The 23,871-nt window shown below is 40.9% G+C and overlaps 4 protein-coding genes across 4 annotated transcripts; 2 read left to right on the top strand and 2 right to left on the bottom strand.

Annotated features, from left to right (window-relative positions):
- Positions 1-688: 688 nt before the first annotated feature.
- On the top strand, positions 689-3,746 carry PFICI_13208 (uncharacterized protein; the record flags this gene model as incomplete). The annotated part of the gene is made up of 4 exons (XM_007841789.1): positions 689-817; positions 953-1,487; positions 1,540-3,034; positions 3,098-3,746. The coding sequence occupies 4 exons, from the start codon at positions 689-691 to the stop codon at positions 3,744-3,746; spliced, it is 2,808 nt and encodes a 935-aa protein (XP_007839980.1).
- Positions 3,747-4,280: 534 nt separating this feature from the next.
- On the bottom strand, positions 4,281-8,194 carry PFICI_13207 (uncharacterized protein; the record flags this gene model as incomplete). Its single annotated transcript, XM_007841788.1, has 2 exons — positions 4,281-6,936; positions 6,993-8,194. The coding sequence occupies 2 exons, from the start codon at positions 8,192-8,194 to the stop codon at positions 4,281-4,283; spliced, it is 3,858 nt and encodes a 1,285-aa protein (XP_007839979.1).
- Positions 8,195-8,619: 425 nt separating this feature from the next.
- PFICI_13206 (uncharacterized protein) lies at positions 8,620-9,754 on the bottom strand (the record flags this gene model as incomplete). Its single annotated transcript, XM_007841787.1, has 2 exons — positions 8,620-8,904; positions 8,966-9,754. 2 exons carry the CDS (start codon positions 9,752-9,754, stop codon positions 8,620-8,622), a joined length of 1,074 nt encoding a protein of 357 aa, XP_007839978.1.
- A 4,410-nt stretch (positions 9,755-14,164) lies between these two features.
- PFICI_13205 (putative argininosuccinate lyase) lies at positions 14,165-15,836 on the top strand (the record flags this gene model as incomplete). The annotated part of the gene is made up of 5 exons (XM_007841786.1): positions 14,165-14,225; positions 14,284-14,501; positions 14,557-14,750; positions 14,813-15,296; positions 15,390-15,836. 5 exons carry the CDS (start codon positions 14,165-14,167, stop codon positions 15,834-15,836), a joined length of 1,404 nt encoding a protein of 467 aa, XP_007839977.1.
- Between the last annotated feature and the right edge of the window lie 8,035 nt (positions 15,837-23,871).

Below are 23,871 nucleotides of genomic sequence, written 5' to 3'. Positions count from 1 at the left end.
CAACTAGACTTTCGCTTATCAATATGATGATGATGACTGAAGTAATGCACATCCCGTGAATGCCTGCAAGAACAAAAAAGAATATTAGGCTGGATACCTTGGCTGGTATGCAGGTTTTCGCAGTGGTCGCTTGTCTCGAGAACATGAACTACTCCTTGCATTGTGACCATACAAGCTCCCACGATGCAGCCTTGGCTCGTGGTCGAGACCCTGCAGACATCCATTGCCAAATACGAGCTGGCACAATTTCAATCGTTTTCTTGCTGCCAACCTAGACAGGTTCCTTCTCTGAAGCAGCAAACACGTCGACCCTGCATCAATAACATTATCACGAACAAAAAGGAATGAGTATTCAGATTGGTGGCTGCCTTGTCAGTAGCCATCTGATAAGCACACGTCTGACTGATTCATATTTCGTTGGTTGGTGCTGTGCGGATGAGGAAGGACTTATTCCGGAGAGCCTAGAAGCCTTCCCAGTAGTGCTACTAGAGTAATGCATCAAGTTGACACTCTTGAATAATTATGGTCCACGCCTTCCTCGTGAGCTTGACGCTGGAAGACGTGTATGACATTCGTCAATTTTGACCAGAGTACCTGGCCTTACCTCCCTCTCACGGAAACACCCAAGCACATATTCATCGCCAAGTTACGCCCATAACCTCACCAATTTGGGCTCGATACCAACAAGATGCCGCAACATACACTCATGGATATCCTTCAGCGGGCAGCTCAATCTTCCCCCGAGAAGGAGCTGGTTTTCCATGGTGAGGACGATGTTCGACACTTGAACTATTCGCAATTGTATAAAACCGTTATCGTAAGTAGCACCAACTACCTATACCCAAGAGATATGGGGCTTCAGAGACACAGAACATAGAACCCTTTTGGAACTGAAGTCAATGTACATTACCACACCAAAAGATGCAACAAGCCTTGCTGATAGCAGGAATAGACAGAAAAGGAGCACTTGGAGGCTTGTTTCAAAAACTCCGATCACCGAATTGTGCTTCTTCATCTAGACTCACATTATCTCAATGTACTAGACTTCTGGAAAGTGATTGCCGCTGGGGGCATACCTGTTGTGTCAACCCCCTTTTCCGCGGATCCTGTTGCCAGAGGCCGGCACTTGCATCACCTGTTTGAAGTTCTTGGGGACCCCATTGTTATCACAACACCAGAATATCGAGAAGACTTTGACACTCAAAAGTCTGAGTGCACCAAGATGTGTTCAGATGACACAGACCTTCTCCTTTACCCTGCATCTTCGTCAAACAGTGCGCGAAGGTCTGGCGCAAGGGTGACCAGCGCTGAGGTGTTCGATCCCGACAATGTGGCCTTCATGATGTTGACATCTGGCTCCACAGGGGGCGCAAAGGCGGTTGAAATCACCCACGGCCAGGTTTTGGCTTCTATGCAAGGGAAGTCACAGATGCTTGGCACTTCGAAAGACGATTCTTTCCTGAACTGGGTCGGTTTCGACCACGTTGGTATGTGGCAGTCTTTCTCGTACATTGCAAAGCTAATAGTCATCACTTTAAGCTTGTTTGACCGAAATCCATCTACATGCCATGTATGTAGGAGCATCACAAGTCCATATTGCGCCCCGCATCGCAATGAAAGATTCGACGTGGCTTTGCTGTCTCAGCAATTATTCCATCAGCATAGCCTTTGCACCAAATTTCTTCCTTGCTTCCATAGTCGAAAGACTCCAGAAGCGCAAGCCTATCTCGGGCATCAACCTGGCTCATCTCCGTTTCGTAGTCTCCGGCGGTGAAGCCAACACGATCTCGACAGCCATTGCATTCAATGATGCAATGAAAGAACTGGGCGCCATGAGTAATGTTGTATGTCCTGCATTCGGCATGACTGAAACATGCGCAGGCTCTTTGTACAACACCGAATTTCCGAAGCCCGAGATTCACAATGAGCTGGAATTCTGCTCAGTAGGCAAAAGTATTGCCTCTATGGAGTGGCGAGTCAGGACAAACGAAGATGGTGATTGCGGTATTTCTGAGCTAGGCAATCTTCAGCTGAGAGGCCCTGTTGTAGTCAAGAGATACCACAACGACCCAGAAAACACGAAGGCACTCATCAACAGTAATGGTTGGTTTGACACTGGAGACATTGGTTATAGAGACTCCGAATCCAACTTGGTTCTTGTTGGACGAAGCAAGGATACTATCATCATCAATGGCGTCAAGTACTTCTCACATGAGGTCGAGGCTATGGTAGAAGAGGCCGTGTCCGGCATCATCAAGCCTTATTATACTGCTGCATTCCCTGTTTGGTCCAGCGAGTCGAGTACGGAAGAAATGGTAATAACTTTCGTGGAGCAAAAAGAGCTGACAAATGAGGAGCTTCTCACCACTATCATCAGTATTGAAAAGGCCATCTTCTTGTACTGCGCCAGGAAACCTCGGGCTATCATTCCTCTCCCAGCTTCCTTCGTTCAAAAGTCCTCTCTAGGGAAGTTCTCACGCTCAGCTATGAAGAAAGCGTATGAATTGGGAACATTCAATGAGCAGTACGAATTAACCAGCCAACGTACCTCGATGGTGCGGGTGATGCACCGGATCGATCCCAAGACCGATTTTGAGAAAAAGCTGATTGACATCTTTGCGGACGAACTCGACCTATGTACCTCTGAGGTCAGATTCAGCGATAGTATCATGGACATGGGTTTTGACAGCATTCGTTTACTTGGCTTCAAAGCCCGTCTTCAAGAACGTCTTGGTCTAGAGCAGCAGATACCCATTGGCACTCTCCTTACCAGTCCAACTATTAAAGCACTCGCGCAAGCACTTTCAGTCGATAGCACGAAAGCTGTTGTTCCTACTTCATACGACCCCACAATCAAGTTGCAGACTGGAAAGTCACCGTCCACACCGATCTGGTTCGTTCATCCCGGTCTGGGCGAAATTCTCGTGTTCCTAAACATCAGCCGATACTTTTCTGATCGTGAGGTTTACGCTCTTCGGGCTCCTGGTTTCAATGCTGGAGAGAAAATGTTTGACTCCATTGACGAAATGACAAAGTGGGTGCTTTTGATCTTGATTCATTAAAACGGAATCATGGCTAACATCTATTCTTTCTGCAGCGTATACATGAACGCAATCCGCCAAAATCAACCCAAAGGTCCATACATTCTGATTGGCTACTCCTTTGGATCCATGATCGCGTTTGAGACGACCAAGAAACTCGAGGCAGCTGGCCATGAAGTCTACATGGGATCCCTCAATGGACCGCCACATATCAAATGGAGAATGGTCCAGATCGATTGGTGTGAGCTTTTCCTCAACTTGTCATACTTCCTTGGCTTCATCACCGAGGAAGAGGCCGTCAAGAAGTCAGCCGAGTTTCACGATGCTGGTTACACCAAAGAACAGGTCCTCAACAAGATCCTTACCATAGCGCCCGCAGATAAACTCGCCGAGCTTGATCTCAATGCCACAAAGCTTGCCCATTGGGCGGATGTCTCGGCGAGCCTTCAAGGCCTGGCTCATAACTACGATCCGATGGGCAAGGTCAAGCACATTGATGTATTCTATGCCCGACCTCTCTTGGCCGTGGGGAAGGATAAACAGATGTGGCTTCGAGACCATTTGATTCCCTGGAGTGAATTTTGTGAAGAGCCGGTCAGATTTCACAACAGTCCTGGCGCTCATTACACCATGTTGGACGCGGATCATATGTCTGGGATGCAAAAGATCTTGAAAAAGGCACTGAAAGCTAGAAGTGTATACTAGATGATATATACGTGACCTGAGTTTGAGGATGAATGGTCTGTTGGTATGGTTACTTGCTTTAGGAGTAGATGGGGTTAGCCAATTCGAATTGTGTAAAAGGGAGATGTGGATGTTCAGATGCATTTCTTAAAAATCGCCTAGGGGACCACAATAGAGTCAGCCTATCAGTACGTCTTCAATCCAAGCGGCAAGAATCATGTCAGCCTTCCCGGCCTTGGTGCATCAACTTGATTCGACATTTTATATGATCATGATATTACTAAGAAGAAATGATACAGTGTCGAAATATACTTATGTTGAAAAGCACTGAACACACGCAGCGGCAGAATAGCGTATTTCCTTTTTTTTTTTTTTTTTGGACATGAAATATACTGCTGGTCCTTTGTCATTTTGAGGAATAAAACAGAATTGATTTGTTTTTCAGTATCAACTCAGTAGAATCAATGTCGCATCTCCCAAAACTGACTACGGAAACCCTTTTTCATTTTTGGCACAGAGCTCCTTCATCCAAGATCTACAAGATCTTGTACATCATCACAGTCCAACCGTTTCCTTATCTTCAAGTTCGACAGGTGGAATAGGATAATTTGCTCGCAGTAATTCCACAGCATCAGGGTATGGGTTTGCTTGTATAGCACAAGATATTAGGCTGCACCCATTTTGGTTCGTTGTGCCAAGGTCTGACATCAATGTCGCGTTGCTTAGTGCCATTTGCACCATGGCCTTTGTGCCCGTCAATGCTGTTATGACCATAGCACTCTCCCCATTGTGGTTTTTGTGTTCGAGGTTTGAACGTTTGTCCCGCACGAGCATCATGAAAATGGATTCATCATAAGCTCTATAAGATGGCAAGAAGAACTTTGACGTTTGGACTTCGGCCCATTCCCCCAGACTGTAGGGGAAATTTGCTTTTGTTCGATAGGGACGCCAGTACCCATCTCCGCGGACTCCATCGGAAACTAGTCCAGTCTTGTACGCAAGGTTCAAGGCGTGGTTACCATCTGGATCCTCTGCTACGACATCTGTGTCTGCTCGGTCCAGCAGCAAGCGTACGACATCTCGTAGATGGTATCTAACGGCGAGATGGAGGGGTGTGTTGCCGTCCTGATCACGAATATTCACGTCCACTCCGGGTATACTTAGTATCTCGGCGACTATGGGGACGTTTTTCCTATCCATGAACGGGGCGAATCGGCAGGCTCGATGAAGTAAAGTAGAGCCAGTTGAGTCTTGGTGGCTGAACTTAGTGCACATAACCGACGCCAGAGTCTTGACATAGCGCGGATTTTTGTAGTGAGTCAAAATGTAGTCGATTGCGGACTCACCCCCAGCCTTTCTACTATAATCAATATTTCCATGGTTGATGAGAGCAGTCATTATAGAGCAATTACCTCTTTGAGCTGCGAGTAGGAAGGGACTGCGTCCTGCGTCATCGATAGGATCCGGATCGATGCCGTGTTTGCTAAGAAGAAGCTCGACCATGTCTAGGTTGCCCCTATTCACTGCTTCATGGAGAGCTCGCCAAGATCCACGGCCATTGACCTCAGCTTCCTGCATGTTAGTCTCTCTATTGACATCCACGTATGGTAGAATCGCTTGCACTGCAGACACGTTCCCAAGACGAATGGCAGTCAAGAATGGTGTAGGTAAGACCATGATCTCCTCCGTATACTGTCCACAGGTCCTCAATAGTCGGGCAATCCATAGTTGGCGTAACTGGGTACTTTTATGGTCTGCATTTGATGGATCGCGTTCGAGGAGTCCAGTAAGAAGGTCATCAAAACCCACTTGAACCGCAAGGTGGGCCAGTCGAAGCGAGCACTGGCGACATATAAGTTCAGGCGTCAGAGGAAGCAGAAATTCAGCGATATCTTGATGACCTCCAACAATCGCAGCTACGATCGGAGTGTGACAGAAGGGTAATTCTTCCAAGGCAGCGCCAATTTCCGGCCACTTGTGAAGCTCCATCACAATTTTGAGATGACCATAACGCGCCGCATACCACACGACACCATTACCGTTCTTATCTGTGGCCATGCGATCAGAACGTTCGAGCAGTAATTGGTAACATTTCTCATGGCCATGTTCAATCGATGTAAGGAGCGCGCTGGGTGCAGAACTGTTTTTCAAGTCAGGTTTTATCAAGTCGTGACTCAGAAGTAACGAAGTCAAATCATCAAAACCGTTCCGAGCTGCAATAGAGAGCGGGGTTTGTCCGTGTATGTTGGCGATATTCGGGTCTGCTCCATGTGCAAGTAGCATAGCAGCCATGCTGTAGTTTCGTTGACTGGTAGCAACAGTCAATAAAACATCATCTTGGCTTGGATGCTCAATTGGTCCGTCGAAATAAGCTGGCACCATGGGACGACGGCTGTCAAAATTCTCAAACTGGAACTCCCAACTTCTGTCGCGCTGGTTCGGGTTATAATTGCGAATTATAAGCAACTGCTCGACCCATGCCAAACGACCAGCGCGACAAGCCTCAACGATAGTGGTATGCACATCAAAAACTTCCCGTGCTATTTGCCGCAAGGAAGACTGTGCTACTAATGCTCTGTCAGCTTCTGGATGCCCTGTGACTAGGCCAGGGCTGCTGGAAACTTGCGGGAGAGGATCCCGAGTATCCAGAGATTCGTTCTCGGCTTCTGATGAATGGTAAATCCAGTTTGCCGTGGCGTATTGGAAAAATGCTTGCCGCTCAGCACCCTCTGGAAGAATACCTCCTGGCTGGCCCATTTCCAAGTAGCGGAGGCATAGCTTTGCCATTGTAACGTGGGCTGCTGGGAACCATCGCGACCTGGTGCGCTCAAAATATTCTTGAGCCGACTTGTGTACCAGACGTACAATGTCACTAGTGCCGTCGACAACTACAAGACCATGGCAAGCAGCAATCAGATCATCCATATCAGGAACCATGTCTTCGTTGAAGCCATTGCTACAATCGTCGATCGCAAGGGCGTGTGTGAGCTCAGCACTTGACAAAGGATATCGGGCAGAGGTAAGGACCAGAAGTGTCTGCATGGCGACCTGCCTAGCCTGGGGTCCTTGAAAACCGATGCGCTCCACGGTGCTTTCGTACAATTCATCATAGGCGTTCGACTTGATGACAATATCGGACAATCGCGCGCGCAGACTGCCCGGGGAAATGGCTGTTGTCAGCGACTTCAGATGTAGCTCAGCCAGGAGAAACCTGAGATTGATGTCAATTGAAAGCTCAGTTCTTGATTCAATTGATAAATCACTTACATCCCTGAGCTTGCATCCGTAATAGCATCGATTACATCCTTCTGAAGCACTGGTGATCGTGCTACAAAGTTGGGTAGCTGAAATGTGTTATCTCGCAAGAAGCTTTGAATATCCTCATCACTAGACCTGATCTCCAGAGACGCGTATGTTTTACATTTCTGGAAGGGTGCTCGGATCTCCGGAATATCGCGCGATGTGAGAAACAAGCTGATATTTCCAGCTTCGCTCAACTTCAGCAGATCGTTGACAAATGGTCGCCGAATTTCACTGGGCAGCTCATCCAAAGCATCCACTAACAGGTTTACCTTTGGAATCATGGAAACATGAATTTGAAGCAATTTCAGACAGTCATGTCGAGACAAAGGCTTCCGTGACAATCGATATTGTACGCAGGCTTGCATCGTCTCCTCGCTGTCGCTAGGTCCAGCCTCTTCGAGTACAAGTCGTAAAAGGCTGCGATAGAGATCTTCTATCGTCTGGGTATGGTTCCGATATGTGCAGTACATGTAGACTGTCAGAACATCGCTGTCGTTGCTGGATCGCAAGTTCTCAATCACCATCGCCATGGTGTACGTCTTGCCAGTACCAGCATTGCCTGGACAAAAGAGAAGGCCATCTTTTTGCTTGACCCAGTCTTGATAGACTGGAGACTCGAATAGCCATCTGCGGGAACCAGGTTGGCAATGCAGGGCGAGATCGTTTTGTTGCAAGACAAAACTTGTATTGTTTAACCACTCCAATAAGGACTGAAACTCCGAATCCTCCTGGTGGCGGACGAGTTTTGCCACATTGGTGACGAGAACATGGCTATTCAGGCTGTTGAGGGTTGCAATCTTGACGGTGATCTGGCTCCGAATATCGCGGACATCTTCAGGCTCCCACTTCAGACGTTTCCAAGTTCTCTTGAGAGTTCTCCTCACTCCGATTTTTCCAACTTCCGTTATCGTACAATATTTTTGGAGGACTGAATCAATCTCCAAGAGAAGACCTTTACAGCTTTGCAAGGTATCTTGGTACTCTTGTAACTGAGCCGGCGCAAGCTTGTCGGTGTTTGCTTCGGCATCTTGGAGAACAATTGACAAGTCTCGCACGTTGTCGGAGATGGCCTTGAACTCCTTGGGCGCGCCGAGAAAACCCTTGCGCACTCTGTTCGCAAGTTCCAGCACCGCCAAGAAATCGCCAACAGAGAAGCCGAAGCTCATTTCGCGAGTAATCGAAGCTGGTTTCGATTACCGAGGTACGCTCGAAATCAGGTGGTTTTTGGGCACGGTTCATGGATTTATGGTGATGCCTAGGCACAGCCTTACACAAATCTGCCTATGGGTGAGCCACAAAGAGGAGCGAAACGAGGAAATCTGCCCCGCACTCTGGCTGTGAACACACATGGGCTGTGCAATATGCTGCACCAGCGGCTTGTGCGAAGCTGAGGTTGTAATTGGCTGAGGTAGACTGGTCCAACCGCACCGACGGAACACTCGCTCTAGTCTTCATGGTTGAAAAGGAGATATTTACATCTAGTAGAAGCCTGGATTCGATTTAAACTTTTGTTTATTTGGTCTATTTTTACTTGCTTATTTGTTTGGTCATAACTTCGTTACAGGTGTTTCGGTCGCCTCCTACACGGAAATTACTCATCGGCAATCTTGATGACGGCCTTGCCAAATGCCTTGCCGGTGAACATCTCAAGGAAAGCCTCGTGGGTCTTCTCGAGACCCTCGTGCTTCGAGTAGCTTGCCTTGATGGAGCCATCGGCGATGTACTTGGGCATGTTCTCGTGGAAGCTGGCAATGTTGGGCTCATAGATGTCGTGGTCCCAGTAGATGAAGCCACGGATGGTGATGCGCTTGCGGAAGATATCCGACAGGTTCGTGACTCCATATTGCTCCTCCTTGGGCTTGTTGTATTGAGATGCCTATGCGACAGTTTTGTTAGTTCTTACGATTCGTCACATGTCTCACAGAGGTGTTGCTTACCATGCCGCAGACAATGATTCTGCCAAACCAGTTCAGGTTATCAATGGCTGCCTGGAAGTGGTCTCCTCCGACGTTTTCGTAGACCACATCAAGACCCTCGGGTGCGAGTCTCTTCAGGGCACCGGAGATGTCCTCCTCGCGGTAGTTGAAGCCAGCATCAGCACCCAGCACCTCAGTAGCGTACTTGAGCTTTTCGGCGGAGCTGACACTGGCAATGACGCGCATGCCCTCCTTCTTGGCGAGCTGGACCACGACCTCACCAACAGAGCTGGTGGCGGCATTGACCCAGATGGTCTTGCCCTTCTCGGGCTTCACCAGGCCGTAGAAAGAGTTCCATGCCGTCATACCGGCCAAGCCCAGAGGGCCCATGTAGTGCGAGTAATCCAGGTTGTACTTGTTCTCAACCTTCCAGACGAGGGGAGCAGCCATGGGCTTGAACTCGAACAGCTCCTTGGGGATAACGCCGTACTCGGCGAGAGGCAAAAGACCCTGGATCAGGTCGCCCTCCTTGTGATCGGGGTGGTCCGACTTGACGACCTTGGAAATGGCAAAGTTGGTCATGGTCTCATCAAAGACGTAGCCAGGGACGTAGCTCTGGAAGTCCGGGCCTCTCATGCGGTCACGCTGGTGGGGGTCAAGACCGACAGTGAGGATCTTGATGACTACACCGCCCGGAGGGGGAGTCAAGCTGATGGGTCTGTCTTCATACACGGTATCGACACCGAGCTTGGGGAGACCCTCGGGGATTTGCTTGAAGACCCAAGACTTGTTTGGAACTGTGTCAGCCATTTTGAGAGATGTGTATTGGAGAGAGAGAAATGAGTTGTAGTGAATGTAGTAAGATGGAAGAGTTTGAATGAGAGAAGACAAGCCCTTCTTTTTCGATACTTGAGCCTTCCCTCGGCCGGCTTCTTATACATGGATAGGGCCGGCCAGTGCCTACACCCTTCTCGGCCCTTTCCCACACATCTCCAGAGCCGTATCGATTCGACCTGCTTCTTCCAAGCCCATACGATGTATGCATGGTAAGGGGGAAACGCATAGTCTGATATGACGCCCCCGCCGAATAGCTTGAAACACATGTCACGATTGGCTACCATGCAATGCACCTAGTGTCCGCCAATGGTGCAGAACCGAGGCTCCACTGTCTGTTCCTTCCCGACGGGGAAAATATATCTGCAGCGGCGCCAACATTGCGAGCGGCCCCCTCAGTTGAATAGCCTGAGGAGCACGTTTTTCCTGAAGGATTTAGGGCATGCGAGACTCTCCACCCGAGCGGGCGGGAACGGGGTCCATTTCGATGCCATGATATTACCGGAGCCGCACTTGCATTACCCTGCCCTGCTTCTCCAACGTACCGAGCATTCCATGCGTTCGTTTGTGTCCTGTTTGAGCGAGCTACCGCCAGTATGGGTTGCGATGGGGAATCTGGATCATCCAAAGCCGCGGATTGAATCGGACAGAGTTCCTTCATTGGGGGCTGGAATTGACGATCACCGGAGCAGCCAAGTTGGGACAGGGGGGTGTCCGTCATTTTGTCAGTAAAAGAACCCTTGACCCCATTATTGATATGCGAGTGGCCCTGGAGATAGACTATCCCCGAAAAGGCGCCGCGTGAAGCTAGACAGTGCATGCCATTACACGACGAAAATCTCACGATAGGCGGTCGTGATAATGAGATCGCTATGATTAGGGAGCGTTGAGTTGTTGTTAGTATGTCAGAATATTATGCTATATGTGCAGAGCTAACTGGGGCTGAGGAACCAGCCGGCCGGGAAAAAGAGCCATCCGAGCGAAACCCAACGGTTTGGAGGGCTACTATGCATCGCGGGAAGCCGGCCTCAGCCCTGGTTCGTGTCCTGTAACTTCTGTCTGTCTTGGCTAGCCTGCCTCTTGTTCGAAAAGGGCCTTGGGGCCGAGTGGACAGCTCGATGCATTCGATCGGATATGTGTTCCTGAATTGAAACGTCTGCGGTTAGAACGGATTCTTCTGGCTCGCACGCTAGCTCTAGATCAGATTATCCTCATTCTAGACCGTTACCGGCTCCGAAGCTACTCGAGACCGGCCGTCCTGACTAAGCTGGGGTCAAGGGATTTTCATCCCTTGGCGACGGCTTGAACTTTGAACTAATAACGGCGAGATATATCTTTCAAGACTCCTAGAGAAGCCTACTCTCATTTCCCAGGTAATCTGCCCAACAGCCTATCTTGCCGCTTCTGGCTAGCGATTCTCCTACCTGCCAGAGCTGAGACTTCCAAAAGATATTTGAGGGTCTCTCATGGCCTGCGACTACGTCGGCTTGCGAGAAACCAGTCAGCCAGCCAGCCAATCGCGATGAACGTCAATTGAAATCATAATCAAATGGGCTCTAATCATGACCAAGTTACAGAGTTGGCGGCAGACTGACATGTCAACAACGGACGGCCCGCAAACTGGGCATCATTAAGTAATCGCGCATATCACATAATCAAGAAAGGATTCATTTCACGTCAACCGCTACACGAGTCACGATAGTGCGGTCATTGGCTCCTAGCATTTCGGGAACTCTCATGGCCGAGCAGTTCGCTTGCAAACAACCAAAATCATCGCAATGCTCATGTAAAGCCTTCCTCTTGAAGAGCTTCAATATCGAACCTGGCCAACGTGACATTCTCAAGTCACCTTTGTCAGAACCCTCCAGTGAAGTCGATTGGGTGTCTAAGGCTTCCGCAGAGTATTGATCGGCCAATCACGCATCTCATAGTTCCAGCCGGCCTGCTTATCCATAAAGTCAGAATGTGAAGCCACATGGCGCTAAATCTCAAAACTATCTCTTGGCTCCCGTTTCCTCTTCTGCATTGCTGTCAACACTGACGATGCTAATGGTCATATAGAACCTCGTGCTTTTTGCTTTTGTATGGTCTTCCTGTCGGCTTTGCCCCCTCAATCAATGCTGTTCTACTTGACATAGATGGGGCTTCGTTCTTGCACTGGTATCTCTGGACAAGGTTTATTTGGCAATCCTGGGCTGACGGAGATGCCGCAGAAGCTTGGAGATTTTGGGTTCGGCTACACCGACCGAGTCTTTGATTGAAATTTCCTCAGGAAGAGTTCTAGGACCCGACTATATCCAGGAATGATGCCGACAATTTACCTGTAAATCAGACTCGCTGGCACCAATCTTTTTGTTAAGAGAACCTCTTCTCGACAGCCTCTTAATTAAGTAAGATAACGGACGCTATGCCGAGATATGGTAAGCGGTTCGCGTGATTAAAGTATCTATCTCGGCTGATGCAAAGCTACAACACGTTCAGACATGGATTGCGCGCCTCGTTCTACCGCTAAGAAACTGGAGGAGCGAAAGCTTTTCAGATCTTACAGGAAGATGATGTGATAGGTTATGCGATTGTACTCGGCAGCTAATGAACGCTTCTTTCCTTAAAAAAGGCTCCTTTGGGGGTACCCGTCGAAAGTATCTTAGACGAGATCTCTAGTTTGATATATTCTTCTCTCTGCCCACATTGATAGACCCTAACCCAAATCTTTTGAATATTTGATATGCACCCTTCCAACTTCGACACTGTCTGGCTGCAGTCTTAAGCCGTAATTCCTATGAAAAGATCCAGAAGACACGGTTGGCACTCACCATCAAGATTAATGTCTGTCGACTCGCTGTTCGACTATCAGACCAGGCAGTCACTACGTGATTGTCGCCGATAGCTTTGCTGGCGTGAGAATCACCATCAGGCGTAATACAACCATTATAATTTGTGCGGTGGGGAATAGCCAGCAAATCGAGCCCGCTCCGGTAGCCGTCGCCAATTTATTATATATTAGAGAAGTTGTCCCAGCCCATTGCAGGCTGGCAGGCTATAAGGCTGGCGCTGCGTTCGCAACTGTGATGAGCAGCGTGTTTATGACGTTAGAAGACGGGCACATCTTCTAATGCCATGTTGGATTTTTTACGAATGTATAATTGATCCGGCAGTGTGGAATTCTTGTGGTATAAGTAGCTCTTGGTGGTAAGGTGCCCTATTAATTTACCACTTAAGATGATTCATATTATGAAGTTTGAGTTTTGTAAGCCGTCAAGATATTATGGTCGAGTAGGATGCAAATCTTGGTAAGGTGTGTATCAGCCTTTTGGGTATATGTATTAAATACATGATATATATTACGTTAGCTGGTACATGCGAGTTTTAGTTTGAGATATAATAGTCGGAAGCAGCCTGAAGATGCATATGAAATAGTGCACGTTAACAATCAGCCTACTTAAATAATAGATTTAGTCTTAGTATACCTGCCAACTAATTTAACATCATAGTTTATCTTATATATTGGAGGTATAAGAATGTGGTTGGAAGCCTGAAACTAGTTTTAACATGCATGCAAATTGAAACAGTTCCTATCTTCATGTTTCGTAAAAGTGAACTCAACCATGGAAACTGCCAAATAGAAGTCGACCTCGGGCGGAACGTTGTGAACTAATGCTAAGCAGAACATCGGCTTACAGCAATCATAATAGGTGAATGTAGTGGTGGTTGCTATCAGATAATTTGTTCTTGTGGGCAAATCATGGCCGTTGCGAAACCTCTGGCCAGGCCCCCTATGTGCCGTCGTAGCGTCATTCACTCCGCTCTTGAGTGATTTGCAGCCTGCAATTATGACCTATTCCCAGCCAGTCTATTAGTGAACCTTGGGCCAGTGACTATACCATATGCATCTATAAATATCCATGTTGCAATTTGTTTTAAACGGTGCTTTATATCCTGCAACCACCCAATCACGCGGCTCAATTGGAAATGCGGCGACTGCGCAATAAGGGGACCTGAGTAACTAACCCCCGACCCCCGCAATAGCTTGAGCTCCAGCTCCAGCTCCAGCTCCAGCTCCAGCTCCAGCTCCAGCTCCAGCTCCAGCAGCAATGGCCCCTCCGCCGGTATCGGTGAAGCTGTTTTCCTACTGTACCTGAAAAATAGTTGGCGGGGTCCTTACGTAACACGTGACTGTGACTCTGCCCTACAAACTTTTCCTATGACTGCCCTCAACTGATTGACCAACTGTAATTCCTCAACGCATTTTTGGGACTTCAATACTCACGCCCTTGATCTCGAATATAGTTACCCGCCATATGCTCCATTGGCCTCCTCGATCCCATTGATTTCATCGTCCTGGAAAACGCATTGAACGAAACAAACGCTACTCACAACTATTTCAACATGGCCGGGAAGAAGGCCGACGCCCCGGCAGCTGGCATGCTCTGGGGAGGCAGGTTCACAGGTTCGACTGTCTCGAAAGACAAGCTTGGGATGCAGTATACTGACCTCACGGTGTGCAGGTGCCATTGATCCTCTCATGCACAAGTACAATGCCTCCATCCGATTCGACAAGGCTCTTTACCGAGAAGATATCCTTGGATCGATTGCTTTTGCCAGGGCCAACTCAAAGGCTGGCATCATCACCGAAGACGAATTTCAGGCAATTGAGCGTGGTTTGCTCCAAATCATGGAAGAATGGAAGCAGGGGGCTTTCGTGATCATGCCGAATGACGAAGATGTGAGCGGCCACTCAATTCGACTCAAATTCTCTCGAGGCTAACACAATCGACCAGATCCATACGGCAAACGAACGTCGCTTAGGAGAGGTCATCGGCAAGGACACCGCGGGTAAGCTGCACACAGGTCGCAGCCGCAACGAGCAAGTTGTCTGTGATATGCGCATGTGGCTACGCGACCGGATCCGTGAAATCGACAGCCAACTCGTTGCATTCCTCAAGGTCATTGTCACGCGTGCCGAGTCGGAAATGTAAGCCTAGCCCCCTGGGAACCTCTGTCCAAAAGCGACGCCCGGCTAACTGACAACCTCAGCGACTACCTCATGCCTGGATACACCCATCTCCAGCGTGCTCAGCCAGTCCGGTGGTCTCAATGGCTGATGTCATATGCCGCTGCGTTCAAGCAGGATCTCGAGCGATTGCGCCAAGTTTTCGAAAGGGTCAATCTCAGTCCACTTGGTTGTGGCGCTTTGGCCGGCAATCCATTCCGAATCGATCGAAACATCATAGCTGAGGAGCTTGGATTCAGCGGAATCACCTTGAACTCCATGAATACTTCGGCCGACCGCGATTTCATCATCGAATTCCTGGTCTGGAACTCGGTTTTCACCAACCACATCAGCAGGTGGGCTGAGGACCTCATCATATATTCGACATCCGAGTTCAGTTTCGTACGGCTGGCCGACGCCTATTCTACGGGTAGCTCTTTAATGCCCAACAAGTTCAACGGAGACTCGTTAGAGCTTCTGCGCGGCAAGTCCGGGCGTGCTTTCGGTCAAATGGCTGGATTGATGATGGTGAGTACTCATATTATCATCTCAGCCAGTTGCCTTGGCTTTGAGGGTGTCTAGGAGCGTATCGAGAGTAAATACTGACTATTCACTTGACAGACTGTGAAAAGCTTGCCATCTTGCTATAACAAAGATCTCCAGGAAGGGTGGGAGCCTATGCTGGACTCGGTTCAGACTGTGTCGGATAGTCTAGGAATTGCCAATGGCGTCATTGCTACATTGAAGGTCCGGCCAGAGCGGATGCTGGCTGCTTTGGACAAGACGATGCTAGCCACTGATGTCGCAGAGTGGTTGGTGAGGAAGGGATGTCCGTTCAGAGAGGCTCACCACATCTCGGGACGCGTCGTTGCACTGTCTGAAAATCTGGAAATTTCGATGGACAAGCTGACCCTTGAGCAACTGCAAGCCATTGATTCTCGGTTCACACCAGATATTGTGGAGGCATTCGAATATGAATCGAGTGTCGAGGCGAAATCGTCTCAAGGCGGTACCAGTCGATCAAGCGTGCTGGAGCAGATCCAGATACTCAGGGCCATGTTCGATTAGGGGGTTGATACTCTGGTGTAGGATGCGGCCGGAGCAAGGGAATCTGGGACAGACATCACAAATGGCACGCTTCACTCTGTGGGAAAGACATATGATTCAAGAGCGACATGAATGAACCAAAAGGTTCTAAAAATAACACAATGTTATTAGAGAAGTCAAACAGGACAATCGCCGGGCGAGCCGGACACGGGAGAAGTCGTCGATCAATAAACGTTGAATCTTGAAGGCATCTTTCTATGCATGGCCGAGTTCTTGAGCATCTACAGTCAAGACGCCCACTTGCTGCCAATAGGAATACGCAGAGGATGTTTGTCCAAACGAGCCAGGCACAAGACATCGTAAGGGAATATTGAAAGGTAGAGCCCAACTGGCTCTTCGCTTTGCTTGTCCCTCCGCGGCAACCTCAGTGCAGCCTTGGCCCCTAGTACGCTTCTTGTCAATCGTACGAGAGTTCTGTAGACAGAGTAATTTTGATTGCGCCATGAATGCCAATGGCAAAAATAGGCGAATTGGGTAGCCATTCGTCTAAGGGAACATCTCTATCTACAGCAATGTCGGCCAAACTCCAGACACTTCATATTCTTTCTCGTCTTGCGATGTTCTTTCTCCTATTGGTGTAGACTGCTGACCTCGCACGCAGGTAAGCTGGGCATGCTGTGATGGAATCGGCGTCTTTGGAAACCAATCGTCCATTGACTCGCCGTTATTATTGCTGTCATAGTCTTTTTGCTGAGGTTATAGTCCGCGTTGCGTTCGTCTTAATGACCTTGACGGCTCCCTTTCCTTTTGTGATCTCTGTGGCTGGTGTGACCGGCTCTCCAACATCCTTGTTGTCACTGCTCGCAGAACCCGTGTCCTGAGGTGACGAGTCTCTGAATGAGCAGCTTCCAGCAGAGATGTAAAGGCAATTTGCAAATGTCCCTTCTGCAAGAGCTAGAAGCAAGAACCCCGACTACCTAGAGTAGACCAGCTAAAAGGTGACATGAATGAATAATGTGGGCCGACGGGGAAATGCCTGGAGCTCGGAACGTATCCCGGCGATAACCCAAAGATAAGTTTAGCATTCTATAAAAATAATCGCAATCGGTGAATATAGTAGTGGTGGTAGCTATTAGATAGCGTGTTCTTACGGACAAATCATAATCGTTTGCGAGGTTTCTAGCCTAGGCACTCCGCTATTAAGTAATTGTCAGATGGTGGATTATGGTTCCTATACACTGGGGTATGCTTAAGCACACGGATTAACCCTATAATATTTAGATAGATATACGGGACCTCCCGGGAATTAGCCGGGGCTATTTAAATAAGCGTATATTTTATTAAAATTAAAAGGCGTAAAATATAAATTAATATATTATATAATTAATATTTATATTAAATTAATTTAAATTTTAATAAAAAAGCATTATTTTAATTAATAATTAAAAGTTTTAATATTTCCGCCGAAATTATAAAAATAATAATTACGAAAAAAGCCGGAATCGGCCTAACGGTATTATTAAAAATAATTTCCGATTAAAATAATTAAAAATATGCGTTTTAGATTTAAATATAAATTACCGGATTAATTAATTATTTTAAAAATAAAACGATTTTAATTAAAACCTTAATCGAACCGGATATAAAAAAAACTAAATATATAAAAACCGCGGCAGCGACTTTTAAAGCTATAAACGAAAATAACGATCCGAGTATTTAAAATAAAAAAACGGGAAATAAACGATAATAAATTTTATTAAAAGAAATTAAAAATTATTTAATTTCGATTATAATTATTATAAAATAAAAAGGTTATATATGCTAAATAATATATAATAATTAAAAAAATTACGATATAAATAATTATTACGATTTTTTTAGATTTTTTTTATATATTGCTTAATTAACGAGCCTTTATATAAATAATATAAAAATTTAAAGGCTCGCTATAATAAATTAGCTATAAATAATAAAAAAAAGCAAAAAAATAATATTTAAAAGCTTTTAAATTTTTAAAAATATTAAAAAAAGCTATTATTTAAATTAATAAATAAAAAATAATTATAATAAAAGCTTAAATAAAATAAATAATTAAAATATAAAATAATTTGGCTTAGGCTATAAATTTTTTAAATATAATTATTTTAATTATATTATAATAAGCCGTTTTTTATTAAATTTATAAAAAATAAAGCATTTTAAATAAAAATTTAAAATATTAAATAATAAATAATAATTTTTATAAAAGCTTAAGCATTTAATAGCCGATTAGGCTAAAAATTAAAAAAAGCGCTTTCGTAATTTACGCTAATAAAGCTAAAAAATAGCTTTAAAATAAATAAAATAAAAACGCTTATTTTATTAAAAATTAAATATTTTTTTAATTAAATACGGTTAATTTACGTAAAAAAAATAAATAAATTACCTATAATAAAAGGCAAAAAAATATTAAATGCCTTATTTATTATTTTTTTTACGCTTTTAATTTATATTTTTATATATTTTTTAAAAAAAGCTTATTTAAATTTTATTTTTAAAAATAAAATATAAATATAAATAAATAAAACCTTTAAAAAAGACCCTAATTTATAAAAATAGGTTTATAATATAAAAAAAATTATATAATAAAAAATAGGATATATTTAAAAACAAATTTTTAAATATTAATACCTAGCTTATTACCGATTTTATAATTAATTACGTAATATTTAAAAACGAGATTTTATAAAAATTAAAAAATAAAAATACCGCCGCAAAAAATATTTTATTAGGCAATAATTAAAACGATTAAAAGGAAAATAATAACTAAAAAAATAAAAAAGCAATATTAAATAAAAAAAATAAATAATACCTTTTTATTACCGCGAAATTTATTTTTTAGATTTTATTATAAATATTTTTATTAGTTTTATTAATATATAATATAAAAGCGATTACGATTAAAAATACGGCGCTATTAAAAAAAAAACCTAAAATAATTTTATAGTAAATAGCTTTTTTAGCTAGTTATAAAGCCGTTTTTAAAATAGGATAAAATAATAATTAAAACGATAAAGCAAAACTAAAATACTCCTTTTATTAAAAGGTAAAAATTTATAAAGCGGAAATTTTAATTTTTTTTAAATAATATTATAAATTATATTATTATCCGTTTAATAAATTATTTTTTTAAATAAAAATTAATTATTTATAAAATTATAAAAATATACGATTTTAAACTAAAATTAATAAAAAGGATTTATAAATAAAAAGTAAATAAATTTTTAATTATATATAGGTATACGTATATAAATTCGATAAATATAAAAGATTTTAAAAATATAAAATAAAATTCGTCGTTTACGGTAATTAATAAGCGAAATCCTAAAATTAAAAAATTTACGCGGTTATATTAGCTAAAAAATTATTTTACACCTTAATCGCGATTATAACAAAATTCGATTTTAAATTAATATAATATAATATAATAAACGCGTTTATATACGCTTTTATTAATTAAAATATATTTATAAAAATACCGGATAAATATCGAAAAAAAAATATTATATTATTATTAAATAAAGCATTTTATAAATTACGGATATTACCGCTATTATAACAAAAAAGATTTATAAAGATTTTAGCCGAAATCGGTTATACCTAAATATTATATAAGTTTTATATATTTATTAAAAAAGATATTAATTTTTTTTTACGTTAATAATATAATTATTATATATAAAAATAAAAATAAAAAGGCTATTAATTATTTAATATAGTATTTTATAAAAAAATATAAAATTAATAATAACGAGCTAATATAATGGTTTTTTAGGATAAAAATAATTAAAAATCGTATATTTAAAATAATCTGGCTTTTTTAAAAGGCTTATTTTAAAAAAATCGCTAAATTTATAAATAAAAAAAAGATTTATATAACGCTAATAGGCTACGAAAAATTTATATTTCGATTAATTATAGCGTTTCCTTACGAGATATAAAAATATTAAAAAAAAATCGGATTATTGTTATTCGCGGCTATATTTATAAAATTAGATATCGCATTCGTAATAGCTAGATTAGCTCGATTTTTTAATAATTTAAGCTAAATATATTAAAAAGCTATTAATCGAATTTTAATTTATCTAATTAATATTAAAAAACTTTTGCTTAAAATCAGAAAATTTTTTAATTTAGTAATTGCTAATAACGCATTATTTGCCGATAATAATATTAATCGCAAAAATACCTAAATATTCGCTATAAAGCTATTCGGAAAATTAATTAGTTAACGATTAAATAAATAAAATATAATTATTATTTTTATTATAAAAATTAAATTATTTGCTTTAGCGCAAATTGCTAAAAAAATATTATTCGTTAGCCGATTATTAAAAGAATTATCGATATAGCTAAATAATAATATTATTATTATTAAATATAATAATAAATAAATTATTAATTTAATTAACGCTAAAATCGCGTTATTAAAAATAAAGCTCCGTTATATAAATATTTATAACTATTAATTACGATAAAAAGCCTAAAAAGGAAGGATTAAAATTATTTATAAACCTTTAAATAAAATAATAGCAAATAAATTAACGAAAAGCTTATTAATAGGTAAATAATAAAATTTTTTATAATAAATAAAATTTAACGTTATTTATTGTAATTAAAATAAATAGCCTTAGAAAAAGCTATATTTTATTAATTAATAATTTTAATTTAAATATAGCTAGATTTACGATAAATTATAAATTTAAAAAAATATATTAAATAATAAATTATAGTTTTTATATATTAAGGTATATTTAAATATACGGATTAATTTTATAATATTTAAATAAATATACGGGACCTCCCGGGGATTAGCCGGGGCCACCTAAATAAGCGTATACCTTATTAAAACTAAAAGGCGCAAAATATAAATTAATATATTATATAATTAATACTTATATTAGATTAATTTAAACTCTAATAGGAAAGCACCACCTTAATTAATAATAATTTATAAAAGATGTTATTTGGGCTACCCCCCCTCCGCTATCTAGGCTTAGTCACCTAACCCCACTTGCAGCGGCCCGCTAAAACTCTGGCGGCCCGCTTAAACCTAATATTACGCACGGACCATTTTTTATATAATTTCGTATTTTTATGCAATTGCTATTTCCCAGCTTTAATAGCTTTAATTTCCTATTTATAATAATAATATATAATAGCAAAATCTAAATTTTAGCCACCTCCTAAAGGCGGCCCGTTTAAAGGACCGCTTTACGCGATAATAAAGGTGTTAATAAATTCGTTAAATAAGCACGTAGCTTAGCAGGGCTACGCTTTAATCCGCCGAAATGCTTTTAATTATAGCAAAAAAGGCAAACCTAAAAGCTACGCTATTTTTTATAACCGTAAAAAAACGCGTCCTTTATAAAGCTACGGTGCCAAATAATCCAATTCGCGTTTAATAAGCTACGAATTTAAAAGCAAAATTCGCGCTTTTTAAGCTAATAATTAATAATAAACTTTTATACTAATTAACGGTAAATATAATTATAATCCTTTGCGTAACGCTATAATACACCTAATATTACGAAAATTAAAAAAGTTATATAAATATTAAATCGCGGCTATAGCTAAATACGGCATTAGGCCCCGAAAAATCTAATTAACCTTTAAGGCAAATTTCCCCGGCTATCCGTTTATTACTCGGGATATTAATAACTTTATATAAACGCTATATATCGAAAAGCTTAATAAATACACAGCCACCTAGGCCTTTATTAATAAGCTTATAAATAAAGGCCTCCGTTATAAAGTGGTATTTACCGCTAATAACCCTAATAAAATCGAGGCTATTATTTAAATTTATCCGTATTACGAATTAATATAAAAGGCATTCCCATAAGTTATTTATATAAATAATATATATAAAATTAACTAATATTATATACCTTTTTTTAACCCTATTAGGACTATTTATACGGGCTTTATTTTTAACCTCTGCTTTAGTATCGTGCTTAACGAAACCCGGGCTTTTTACGGCCTATTTTTATCGATTTTTATACGGTTTGCTTATAAAATCGGAGCTAATAAGCCAAACGTTCTAATTACGGATTATAATAAAAAACTTAAAAAAGCTGCTATAAAGCACTTATTATTTATATAGCAGCAAATTTACGTATTTTATATTAATAAAAATATTATCTTTAATATTAAATAAAAATAAAAAAACCCCCGATAATGGCATCCATTAGCATAAGCCGGTTTATAGCAGATCCCGATAATAAATCCGACGACGATAAAAAAGACCTTAATTAAAACCCCGATCCCGATACCGAATTACCTATATTTAATACTATTAATTAATAGGCTATCCGTAAATTTAATAAAATAAATAAAAAACTTATCGTTAAGTAATAAACCTTATTATTATTTAAAATCCCTTATATTCGTAAAAATATATTATTATATTAAGCATATATAATATATTCGCAAAATAAAGGTGAGTTTTAGGCATCGTAACGTCGTTTAATAAAGGAATTTAATAATTAATAGCCGATTTTTACCTATTTAAAAGATATATATATGCTTATTCGCTTTAAATAGGCTAATTACTAAACCTTATAATATCGCAATTATAATATACGCACTACGTCCCTTATAAAATTAAATTATTATAATTTTAAATTATATTTATTTAATAATTACACAAACCTATTAAAAATTTATAATTCCTTCGTTAAAAAATTTAATAACTAATAACAGAAATTTAAATAAGCTATTATTAAATTTAAAATTAAAATTAAAATAAATTAGCAGCTACACTAAAATTAGCTAAGTAATATAAATGCTTTTATTTTACGTAAGGCATTAAATCTGCTAATTATATAACACCGGATGGCATTAGGCTAGATATTAACGCTTTTAAATCCGATCCTACCTCGACTTACGCCTTATTCGGGCAGGTTTAAAGCGCAGCTTAAATTGCCCTATAGCCATACTTTTTTAGCTTATGCCGAGCCTAAATACGATAAGCCAAAGGTCTAGCCTATTAAGCTTAAAAAGATTAATAAATACTAATATATTAGCGATAACTTAATATATAATCCTAACTAATTATATAATATAATTAATTAATTTATTATAATTCGAAAAAAATCCACGTTTTCAAATTTAAAAACCACGCTAATCGAAGCCCCGAAATAAACCTAAAAACGGTATATATATAATTTTATAAGCATTAAATTTCCGCAGGCAATTGCGATTTAAAACTAATAATAATAATAGCTAAACGATTCTTTACCTATTAATCCGACGATCCCTTTTATACTAAAAATTAATAAACCTTACCGATAATAAAGACGATGCCCTTATACCGGTGGCACCATAGCCCAAAAAGCCAGCAATAAAAAAAATAGCTCCGGCGATAATATTAAGGACTATAGCTCTACGCACCACAGTACCAATCCTTTTAACGGCGATTTTGGCTCGTTAGCAAACACTACGCGATACCGCCGCTCGTATTAGCGCCGGTGCTGCTATAAATACTGCTATAGCACCGATCGTAATTATTAATCAAGGTGGTGCTTTCCTATTAGAGTTTAAACTGGTTTAATATAAGTGTTAATTATATAATATATTAATTTATATTCTGCGCCTTTTAGTTTTAATAAGGTATACGCTTATTTAGGTGGCCTTGGCTAATCTCCGGAAGGTTCCGTATATTTATTTAAATATTATAAGGTTAATCCGTATATTTAAATATATCTTAATATATAGGAACCATAATTTATTATTTAATATACCCCTTTAAATCCACGATTTATCGTAAATCTAGCTATATTTAAATTAAAATTGCTAATTAGCAAAATATAGCTTTTTTTAGGGTTATTCGTTTTAATTACGATAAGCAACGTTAAATTTTATTTATTATAAAAAATTCTGCTATTTGCCTATTAATAAGCTTTTCGTTAATTTATTTATTATTATTTTATTTAAAGGTTTATAAATAATTCTAATTTTTTTTTAGGCTTTTTATCGTAACTAATAATTATAAATATTTATATAATAAAGCTTT

Source organism: Pestalotiopsis fici (assembly GCF_000516985.1).
Source record: "Pestalotiopsis fici W106-1 unplaced genomic scaffold PFICI_Scf_11, whole genome shotgun sequence".
Lineage (NCBI taxonomy): Eukaryota > Fungi > Ascomycota > Sordariomycetes > Amphisphaeriales > Sporocadaceae > Pestalotiopsis > Pestalotiopsis fici.
This window is presented reverse-complemented; position numbering and strand designations above follow the sequence as displayed.